The sequence below is a fragment of the Nilaparvata lugens genome, chromosome 7, assembly GCF_014356525.2.
Source record: "Nilaparvata lugens isolate BPH chromosome 7, ASM1435652v1, whole genome shotgun sequence".
NCBI lineage: Eukaryota > Metazoa > Arthropoda > Insecta > Hemiptera > Delphacidae > Nilaparvata > Nilaparvata lugens.
Genome location: NC_052510.1, coordinates 27,707,677 through 27,719,639, shown reverse-complemented (window position 1 = coordinate 27,719,639; position 11,963 = coordinate 27,707,677). Strand labels below are relative to the sequence as shown.

Genomic DNA, 11,963 nt, shown 5'->3' with positions numbered 1-11,963 from the left:
GAAATCATTTTGTGAACAACAAAGTAAGAACAATAGTTTGAAACATGTTGATACAGACTTGCTAGATAGGAAATTGACAGATTTAAATGAGAGTTTACTCACACAAACTGAAAATAACTATATTAAGAAGCAAGAGTTTAATCAGAAGGTACTCGAAATACAAACTGCAATTAATGACATGTTTGTAGACATGCATAAACAACTTGATGGTAAACATTTAGCACTAGGTGACAAATTAAAAGTTGACATTATGCAGATGATTATGAAGGGTGACGATTTTCAGAATTATTTAAATGAACAGTTGTTCAACTTTTCATACTATTTGATTGCACAATATATCAAAAAGAGGTTCATCTTTGACATGAGTGAAGCTAGACAGCATAATTTGGATTCTGATCAGGTACAAGAGTTGTTTCTGAAAAGAATGTTCAGTGGAAGGAGACCAGCAGCAGCAAATGATACAAAAAGAAAGAAATATGACTGGGAAGTAGATGACTAGTAGTAGTAGTAGTAGTGATTTAAATAAAAGAAAAAAAAGCAAGCTTTAGTAGTAGTAGTAGTAGTATTAGTAGTAGTAGTTGTGAGTTTTGCCCAGTTGAAATCTGAGATATCTGAGATTTTAAAGATTTTAAAGATTTTAAAGATCTGAGATATCTGGTTGGCAAGCCTGCTGCTGCTGGCCCAAGCAGGTTGTGCTCAACAAAGAAGGGGGACAAAATGGTCGTCCTATTGGTGCACCTGTCTGCCTTCCTATTGGTGTGCACCTGCTCAACAAAGAAGGGGAACAAGCCTTCCTATTGGTGGGGCATGTGCACCTGCTCAACAAAGAAGGGGAACAAAATGGCCGCCTTCCTATTGGTGGGGCGTGTGCACCTGCTGGTCAACAAAGAAGGGGAACAAGCCTTCCTATTGGTGGGGCATGTGCACCTGCTCAACTAAGAAGGGGAACAAAATGGCCGTGTGTGCCTTCCTATTGGTGGGGTGTGTGCACCTGCTGGTCAACAAAGAAGAGGAACAAGCCTTCCTATTGGTGGTGGGCATGACAGGTGCACCTGCTGGTCAACAAGGAAGGGGAACAAAATGGCCGTGTGTGTCTTCCTATTGGTGGGGCGTGTGCACCTGCTGGTCAACAAAGAAGGGGAACACCTATTGGTGGGGGTGCCTTCCTATTGGTGGGAGGCCGCCATTTTGCTGATGGTGGGGGAAATCCGCCATTTTGGACACACCTCCTCGCTTCCTATTGGTTGGGGGAGGGGCTTTGGTGGGGGACAAAATGGCCGACACTAGGGCTGGGGGGTGGAGGGAGGGAAATCCGCCATTTTGGACACGCCCCCTTGCTTCCTATTGGTTGGGGGCGTGGCCAAAATGGCCGACACTAGGGCTGGGGGGTGGAGGGGGGGAGGGGGCAGGGTTTTAGGCCACGCCCCTCGTCTCCTATTGGTCTTGTGCAGAACTATCAAATCTACACTACTAAAAGGATAATTATTATTCATACTTGGAAAAACAGCTGATGATAATTATTTCGTCGTCTGTTGGTGATGGAAGTGAGTGAGCGAGTTCATGTGTGTGGGACTGTGTCAAAATTATGACTCAGCTGTTGAACTTTTGTAATCATTCTATCAGGTACTTAGTGCCGGTTGCAAAAAAGCCGGGTTATTTTCAATCCTGATTAATTCCAGTAGATCCATCTTTTTGAAATAGTCTTCTCTGATTTGGTTCACGTGAAGTTAATCTGGATTAAAATTTAACCGGCTTTTGTGCAACTGGTCCTTTATGAAGAAAATATTTGCATTCCTCTGAGAACTAATCTTAATTTGCTGTTATTAGATATAGAACATTTCTGTATGAATGTTATTATAATTTGTTATGCAAATAAAGTTCGATCGCCCCTTGTCATTTGAGTAGGATTAATATTCGGGACTCACCCATAATGAAGACGCTGAAGGAATCCATTAAACGATGATTTTGGTGATCCACACTCCCGAAAAGAATTGATTTCTGAGCGCGCTGTGTTCGCTTCGACGGTTAAAACAAGAGTGCATGGAAAGAATGCTATTTTTGTCTCAGGTCTGACTCTTCCTAGGCCTACACATGGAAAACTAGACTACGGCAGGGGGGAAGAAGAGCCGGAAACTGTTGATGGGATGAGTGGATTGAAACTATCTTTCCCAGGCTGCGATGCAAGCTAGGCAGTTCCCAACCCTTAGAAAGATCCTTACCTCGTACATCGGTTGAAAAAATGCAAGCTTTCCATAGGCATGCTAGGCAGCCAGCAAATAAAATATTAGGTTCAATTTTCACTAATTTCAATAACACTATTTTCAATTGCTTCCATTACATCACCCCCTTCCTACAAAAAAGGCGCACTAGGATTCCCGCGGCTCCTCAGGATCCTGGGTGAGTGGTGTAGAGTCCTCTGCAACATCCATTGTGGAAGGCTGCTCTGCTGATACCAAAGCATCCTTGCTCTGGGCTGAATTACGGTGGCGGTCCCAGACCAACCCTGCAGCCAGCACAGCGACATCAGCAAGGGTGGCTCCAAAGGTGAGTGCAGAGGTGAGCCTCCAGCTCCACCCTGGTCAATGGACACCTCATCTACACCAAGTTCACCAGGTTGCAGGCGACCCTCGGTCTGATGATGGTTGATGCCCTCCAGTATCTGCTCTCTAGTCGTGCCTTGGATAGTCAGCATGAGAACAGGAGGCACACTAAGGAGTGCCAAGTGCTTCTGAAGATTGAGGTGCCCTCTGGCACGAGCTGATGGTAGGATCTGGTAGAGGGATGTACTCAAGGTGCAGCCAGGTGTTGCCTTCATGTGTCCAGTTCCATGGAGTGTCAACTCATGTACAATGATCTGGTTGCCCTGCTGACATTGTGAGACAACCTGCCGCTTGGATGCTACACTGTAAATCCAGGTGTCATCTTGATCATTCCAGACCCAAGTGTCTGCTGGGTCGGTGGCAAGCACAGTCAGCTGACACTGTTGTTGAGCTGCAGCAAGGTCGTTCAGGAACAGTGCACTCAGGCAGGATGGATGATGTCAGCTGTAGACTGGAGTCATCACTGAGCATACAGTCAATGGCCCCACTTCACACTGCTCCAGTTGTTGTTGGTGAATGACTGCAAACCAAGCCCGATCAGGTGTCATCAGCAAGTGGTGGGCAGGCTTCAGCTGGTATTGTACCATCAGCTGGGTCTGGTTGTCACGAACTGGCAATGCAAAAGCCTGGAAATGTTCAAATCTCCGTCCAGGAGACATTAATGGCACCATCACAATCAGTTTTATCAAGCCACCAATGAATACAGCACACACTCGCATGATATTGTAGTACAGATAAGCACTGGTGGGGTTCGTCCCAAATGGCAACTCCAACCCATCTGACAGGCTTGATCAAACTTTTTCCAAAATATTACTCAACTCAACAGGAGACAATAAATTGATACTTAACCTACCATATGACACTTCATTTATAATCGTTATCAGTTTTCTTAAATCTAACAATGCATTACTACTTGCTAATCTTAAATTCTGTAGGGCTGAGGATATGTTAATATAGGCATTCAAAAGTTCTTCGATCTTAATCACCTTTTGGTTAAGTTTCTTTATTGCAGAGACTATCTCATTAGTGTTCTTTGAACATTCCCTTGCAATTTCAACCAGCTCTCTACTGTTTTCTGCCACTCTGTGACTTAAATGTCGGGTCAGGGTCAAGTGTTCCTTCTCCACATGAATGAGGCCTGCAGTTTGAGTTTGGAGTGCTTCCTCGCTGTGTTTCACTGACTGCAGATCCTCGTCTTCTGCCACTCCAAAGATTACATGAAGAAGTTTTCCTCCCGCATTGATCATCCCCTTCTTCCCCTTCCATGGTACAGAAGATCCATCAGGGTTCGACCGGAGTCAGAGATATCATCCTGCATATCGCTGATGCTGCTGAAGGCTTGTTTTTGAATGTGTAGTGCAGGCATTTTTTCCGAAGCAGTGGTGATGGCATTCTGCATTTCTTGGGTCTGATCGTGTAGTTGAGAGAGTTTGTGACTGATTTCAGTGATGTTGATAACTACCAGGATCCTCCAATAGTCACCTGTCATAAGGACATCTGCTTTCTTCTGGAACCATACTCCTTGTGGATTGATGATCTCTCCACATGATAGGCCAATAGCACCTGCAACTGATGAAACAGCTGTGTCCAGTCTTGGAACGGGTTCATGTTCTGTTAGTTAACTCTTCTGTACAGTGTCCTTGCAGTGTTAGATATCTGACCCTGATACCCTTTTCTTGCCACTCAATAGTTGCATTCCTCAGCCCAGTTATTTACAGCAACTTAATACTATACCAACACAATTAATCTTATCCTTCTAATATTAACCAATACGATTTGTAATCAAAACATCCAGAGAACAAAATACACTATCTGTCAATGGCTCTCCATTGGATATGAATATTTCAACCAACAACTAAACAATAAATTCTTAACCTAAACTCACATGAATCTCAATTACTAGATATTGTAGCCGATTACAAAAGGCTCCATACACATCACAATTAAACACAAATACATCAACAGTTCAAGTTCCTTAAAATTAACATAGATTTCTAACATTTCAACATTAAATTCATCTTAGATGTAACTGCATGTGATCCTTCTACTAGTCCTTGTGGGCTTACACATTCTCACCAAGGATTTCTTAAACCTCTGATCAAACAATGCTCCACTCAGCTATGCTTCAGGACAGACACACTTCCTCCCTGCCAGGCAGCCATGCTCCTGCAGTTCCAGACAGCTGTGCTTCCTCTCAGCCACATACTGAGGAGTCTCATTTGAGCCAGTGACTTCTTCACTTGCTCCTGATTTCCCATGCATACCCTAATGCATGTTGTAACCTGCGCACCCTAGGCAGTTACCATTGCACACACACCCCACGTGTGACTCCCTTGAGGCACCAAACAATGTTGCTTCAGATAGTCGATTATTGATCTCTGATTAGGGATGGGTATTGAAAGACAAAACATCGATGTTTTGAACATTGATGTTTTTTCATCCTAACATCAATAAGTGAAAAACATCGAACAGTAAACATCGATGTTTTTAAACATTGTTTATCGCCCTACGTTTTTTGGATGATACTATTATTCCAGTCAATATAGACATAAAAAAAGGGGTGTGCTTGCAATTTATATTGTAGTTCTGATTTTTTAATATATTATTTGGGTACATAAGAGAAGTCCAGAACCAATTTCTTCATGCAAGATTTTCTTGTGCTAGATACAAGATAGCCCAAAAACCTTGTATTTTCGGCTCATTTTCCAGTTTTCAGCTATTTCTGCCAAATCTCTCCCAGATTATATAATTCTGAAGAAAAATGAGATCACTCGGAACTCTACTCTATCTCCAATGAGTACTTTGTTATAATTTTTCAAAAATAAGTAAAATTTGAAGAAAAAATCAATTTTGATGAATTTTAGTTTTTTATCAACAATATCTTCCGATTGTTACAATTTATATGTATATTTCAAAATCCCTCTAGGCGTATTTTTGTGCTATACAATCTGAGATCAGGTAGAGCGCTCTATGTCATATAGATTTCCAGGTACATCTGACAACAATGCTCCTTGTATTGTGGAAAACACCTAATTTTCAGCTTCAACCATCATCACCATCTACTTTGTCCTCACATTGATATTTCGCACAATGACATAAGTTCATCGGTAAGAATCACCCATTAGATGCACTTAATTTCAGTATTTCCTAGTAGAGGCATGCTCAAAATCAAATCCGCTCAAAGGCAGATCAAAATTTCAAACACTTATAATTCACTTTTGACACAATGCTCAGATTTCATTGTACTACACTTTATCCTTCTCGGCTCGCCAAGGCGGTTCAAAATCATGCATCAACAGTCAAATTTGGTCAAAAAATAGAAAATTCATTGTTGAGTGTAGGTACTTATTCATATTCAATACATAAGAAATGGCCAATTTCTATATTCAAAGCTATGTATCTCGGTAAGCCCTTAATTATTAAGATTATTACATGATCTTGAAATGTACAATAGAATTTTCTATTTCATCTGCTGTAAACAATCCATGAAAAAATATGATCGTAAAGTGAGATTTGATTGTTGAAACAAATCCGGAAATTGTAGATATTTTTCTCATATTAACGGTTTTGGCAGTTCTATGATAGCGAAAAGTGATTCAAGATGGATTTTAGGCAACTGAGCTCGTAGAGGATGAATTTATCTACAATTTGTAATCAATCGTAAGTTTCTATGATGTATCAGACTCGTTTTAGAAACTCTTGATCAACAGTAAAATTACGAAAAAAATGTAAAAACTGAAATCGCCATTTTTAAAATCTTAACTTCCAAATTGTTTTGGAATCGAAAGTATAATTTATTGGAGTGGGTAGAGTGGGACAATTTTCACATTCTCACTAGATTTGAAAATTTTATCAGAAGTATTTCACAAGACATGCAACTTTGAATATAGAAATTTGTCATTTTCTGTGTATTGAAATATGGGCTTAAGTACACTCAACAATAAATTTTCCATTTTTCGACCAAGTTTGACTATGATGTATGATTTTGAACCGCCGTGACGAACCGAGAAGGATGAAGTGTAGTACGATGAAATCTGAGCATTGTGTCAGAAGTTATGTGTTTGAAATTTTGTTCCTTGAGGTGTCCTTAAGCGCGCCTCTCCACTAGGAAATACTGAAATGAAGTGTATCTTACGGGTGATTCTCATAGAACATAATCTCAAGAACTTATGTCATTGTGCGAAATATCAATGTGAGGACAATGTAGTTGGTGATGATGCTTGAAGCTGAAAATTAGGTGTTTTTCACAATACAAGGAGCATTGTTGTCAGGAGTACCTGGAATATGAGATAGATCGCTATACCTGATCTCAGATTGTAGAGCACAAAAAAGCTTCTAAAGTGACTACAATTTTATCTGGAGCTATTGTTCCAATATTTCAACAGTTACTAACTGGAATCACAGCAATTTTGGACTTGTGGTATTCAAGTAACAGTCTTTTGAATAATTGAAGTCAGGTTGTGACTAGAAAGATACATCAACTCTAGTTTACAAGATTTGTCATCTTCATGGTTTAGTCTGAAATCTCTCGGGATATCCTTGAGGATTCGGTCTTGAAATTTCACCCTAAGCTAATTTTAGCAATCATTGATACTCATATCGCATTCATTCAATTCCTGATAGATTTTTTAGGAAATGAAAATGGATTAAGTTTTTTATATGAATATCTGTACTCCTTACAATACAAGGACCTCTTTTCCAGAGCTAGATTAATTAGTGTTAAACACATGTTGAGGAAATAATTGTAGTAAGAAAAAACTCTTTCTTCCTGAGAAACTAAGAATCCGACCTCTTATTCAATTCTAAATAACTAACTATCTAACCTTGACACGGGCCACAGAAGTAATGTAAATCTTCAAGAGTATCCAACAGTCTCACATAAAAATACAGAGAGCCTGATTGAAAAATAAAAATAGCAATCTGCAGGAAATCAAAACTTATGCGAGATCTTTCACAAGAGTGATCTATATTCACAAAAAAACACTAAACAGAATACTACACTAAATATGATAGAGGTAATGATTGTAATTCTGTTACTATTGCTTATTGCTCTCAAGATAATCCTCTTCAAACAAAAAAATAAAAAAAAACTTGTATAAAATTAAAAAATTAGAATTGTTTTTACTTTTTAGTTGGGAAAAACATCGGATGACCGATGTCTAGGTAAAACCATTGATAAGTGAAAAACATTGAACAGTAAACATCAATGTTAAAAACATCGATGTTTGATGTTGAAACATCGATGTTTTTAAACATTGATGTATCAATACCCATCCCTATCTCTGATATGCTAGATCAAGAGATCGAAATATTCTTCTCATCTTGGCATTATCATTAACTTGGTAACTTCTGTACTCATTAGACCTCATTGCAAATGACATACAACATACAAGATAGATCTATTACAATATGGGTCACATGACAGCTACACTTGAATACTTTTGTTCAATTCAATTAAAATCATCAAAATCGACACATTACAAATACAATATACAATAAATCAAGTTTTGGTTCTACTCTATTTCTCTTCATGTATATATACACACTTCTTGTTACAATCAGCTGTCCCAGGGCCAAATGCAGTCTGCAGCAAAGAATTTCCTACTCAATCCAGAAATTCTCTACCCGACCTTGTCTGGTTAGGTTACTGACCTTGCTCGACTCCTTGTCACAATTGGGGATCGGGGTACTTCCCTCACTCTCTCATCTGGGCTGTAGGGAGGGTCCTAATTCTCATCAAATACAGGGCTGGGTGGTTCTTCCTCTTCTTCTCGAAATTCCACCTCTTCTTCTCGAAGATTCTCCCTCTCTCACTCATCCTCCCCAGGAATTTCAGCTGGTGAGTATACTTGCTCCCACCATTCATCCTCAGAATCTGGGGCTCTATATTCCACCTCTTCCTCTTCCTCAGGAGTTTTATGAGAACTGGGTGTACCCTTAGCTCTCTCTTCAATCTCCAATGTCCTCTGCAAGTCCTCATTAACATTTTCCAGGGGATCTGCTTCAGCCTCCCCTCTCTTATAGCAAAGCTTCAGCCTGTTCACATGAACTACCATCTGTCGTCCATCAGGCAACTTGATCAAATAGTTCACAGTTGACAGCTTCCCAGCAATGGCGAATGGACCTTTCCATGGCAAATGAAATTTAGTTGAATCGCCTGGTTTTGTTGCTGGGTCATGGAGATACACAAGGTCTCCGGCCACAAATTCCCTCAACTTTCTTCCTTTATTGGCAATTTTGGTTCGCTGTTCTGCCATCCTGGTAGATCTCTTGTGAGCATCCTTGTATGCAGTTGCTAGCCTCCTTCTCAAGTCGATCAGATGTTCTTCCATAGTGGTTCCTTTTACTTCTTCTGGAAGGGGACAGCTTGCTGGAAGGATGATCTCACGGCCATGGAGTAGGTAGTGTGGGGAGTATCCAGTAGAAGAGTGTGGTGTTGACCTATAGGCAGACAGGGCATAAGGCAGCCATCAGTCCCAATCTGTTCCATCCTGCTGAACAAAATGGGCCATGGATTCATTCAAGGTTCTGTGTAACCTTTCCACTCGGCCATTCCCTTCTGGATGATAGGCTGTTGTTCTCAACTTCTGTGTGCCCAGTTGTTTGCACACTGCTTTAAACAGATTTGACATAAAGTTGCACCCTTGATCACTTAATAGTCGGCCAGGCACCCCATGTCTTGTTATGATGTGGGTTACAAAGACATGTGCCACTGTTTCAGCTGTCTGATCTACTACTGGAACTGCTTCTGCATAGCGGGTGAAGTGATCAATAAAACTGATGTAATATTTGTTTCCTCTCTTGGTGGTTGGTAGAGGGCCTACCACATCTACAGAAACTGGATCAAATGGATATTGGGGCTCATCAGCTGCTTGCAAGGGTGCCTTCAACAAGATTAGTGTTTTCCTCTGTGCACATTCGTGACACTCCAACACAAACTTCATTACTGCTTCTCCCAGTTTCGGCCAATAGTAACGTTTCTTCACTAAACTAGCTGTTCTTTCTTGTCCTGGATGGCCTGCCCAAGGAGCACAGTGATTCCAGGCAATTGCTTTCTCTGCAAGTCTGCTTGGCATGGCAATTTTCCATCTGTTTTGGTCTTCCTCACCATTGGTCCAAAGAATGATTCCTCTCTCCTTTCTGCCTGTGCCTGATGATAAGATCTTCTGACACCAAGGGTCATCCTTTTGATGTTGGATGAGGATGTCTTCATTTATCTCCTCTGCTTCCACCAGCATCACTGCCCGGCTTAGGGCATCAGCATTTGTGTGTTTCCTGCCTGGCTTGTGCACCACTTCATAGTCAAACTCAGATAATTTGAGTGCCCATCTTGTCAGACGTGATGATGGTTCACGCAGGCTCAACATCCACTTGAGGGCAGCATGATCAGTGATGAGTTGGAATTTCTTCCCCAGAAGATAGCATTGGAACTGCTTGGTGGCAAAGATCACTGCCAACAGCTCTCTCTCAGTTGTGCTATAGTTCCTTTCAGCAGTATTTAGCTGACGGCTAGCGTATGCCACAGGTCGTTCTCCATCCTCTGTATTCTGAGATAAGATTGCACCCACGGCTGTTCCTGATGCATTTGTTGAAACTATGAACTCTTTATGAAAGTCAGGAAAAATCAAAACCTGGTTTGAACACAACACTTGCTTCAATTTTTCAAAAGATTGCATTTGTTTGGAGCCCCACACGAATGGTACACCCTTCTTGGTGATTTGAGAAAGGGGTTGAGCAATCTCAGCAAAATTTTCCACAAATCGTCGGTAGAAACCAGCTAACCCAAGCCAACCACGAATTTCCCTGATGTTCTTAGGTACTGGATAATCCTTCACCGCTTGAATCTTTGCTGGATCTGGTTTCACCCCTTCAGATGTTACCAGGTGTCCCAGGTATTGAACAGAGCTCTTGACAAAATTGCATTCCTCCAAATTCACCTTCAAATTTGCATTTTCAAAAATACTGAGGACATGATCTAGTCATTCAGCACGATGAGGTATTGATAAGCTAAATACAATTACATCATCTAGATAGACAAAGCATTCCATTCCCAAAAGCTTGGTCAGGAGGTTGTCCATCAAGCGTTGGAAAGTTGCAGGAGCACCTGTCAAGCCAAAGGCCATTTGTTTATATTGAAAGTGGCCTCCCACTGTGGTAAAAGCTGTTTTATCGTGGTCTTCATCAGCTATCCTGATCTGATGGTATCCACTGTGTAGGTCAAGGGTGGAGAAATATTTACTACTGCCTAAATTTTCTATGGTTTCATTTATTGGGGGTAGAGGATAAGCTTCAGCCTTTGTAACCTTGTTTAGTGCATGAAAGTCTGTGCAAAAACGATATTTGATGTTACCATCCGTGGACTTCTTTACAAGAACTACTGGTGCACTCCATGGGCTAGTAGATGGAACAATGACCCCTTTATCTAACATCTCGGCAATGTGCTCCTCCACAACAGGTCTGAGGTGATAGGGGACTCAGTATGGGTGTTTTGCTATTGGTCTATCACTGGTGGTGGGGATACAATGTTCTACATTTGCTTGGCATCCTTCTAAACCTGGCTCTTCAAAAGTGGATGCATATCTTTTCAGCACTTTTTTCAGTAGGCTGGACTCACTGTGTGGAAGGTGACCCAGTTCACCTTCATCAATCATCAATCTTGTTCATCAATGTTTTCATCAATCTTGTTCTCAATGTTTTTGTTCTCTTCCAAAGTTGTGATAGAATTTATTGAAATAGTTGGTTCTCTCACACTCAGAGATTCTGCCACCGCTAAACATTGTTTCTTATCAATCCTTATAGGTGACTGAGTGAGGTTTATAACCTTGACAAACGTCTTCCCATTTTGTAAATGTTGTATACATCTTGCCACACGCAAGCCTGCTAGAGGATCCAACGTTGGTTCAATGAGCATCACTTCACTAATGGGAGTATTGGTGTAAACATCAGCCAGTTTCTCGGAATATGCCGGTACAGTCAGACTTTGTATCGCACACATGTGGAAGATCATAAGATCATGGAAGATTCTTATCATCGGCGGACTAGTGAAAATGTCGCTGGCGTTGCAGCATGCTGCTCCAACAAGTCGCTGCCTTGTGTTGTATTTACCTACTCGGCTGCCGATGACGCTGTCCTTTGGTTTTTCCCCGACAATAGATCTATGCATTGAGAAGGGATATTTCGAACGTTGGAGGGGAACTCCCCATTGCTGGATGGAGGGACTTTTTCAGCCACGGAGGGAATTCCCTGAGCACTGGCCTTAGGGAATTTTTCAGCCGCAGAGGGAAATTCTTCCGCGCAGCCAGCCGGCGCACTGAGTGATCTCTTGGTTTTCTTTTCATATGCTTCTTCGTTGGTTATCGGTTG

At 41.2% G+C, this 11,963-nt stretch overlaps 1 protein-coding gene across 1 annotated transcript; it reads right to left on the bottom strand.

Moving 5' to 3' along the window:
- Positions 1-8,410: 8,410 nt before the first annotated feature.
- LOC120352182 lies at positions 8,411-8,932 on the bottom strand. The gene has a single exon (XM_039431891.1). The coding sequence runs from the start codon at positions 8,930-8,932 to the stop codon at positions 8,411-8,413; it is 522 nt and encodes a 173-aa protein (XP_039287825.1).
- Positions 8,933-11,963: the final 3,031 nt, after the last annotated feature.

Excerpts from the sequence above, each read along its gene's own strand:
- LOC120352182 (XM_039431891.1), bottom strand. The coding sequence starts at position 8,932 with ATGGAAGAACATCTGATCGACTTGAGAAGGAGGCTAGCAACTGCATAC.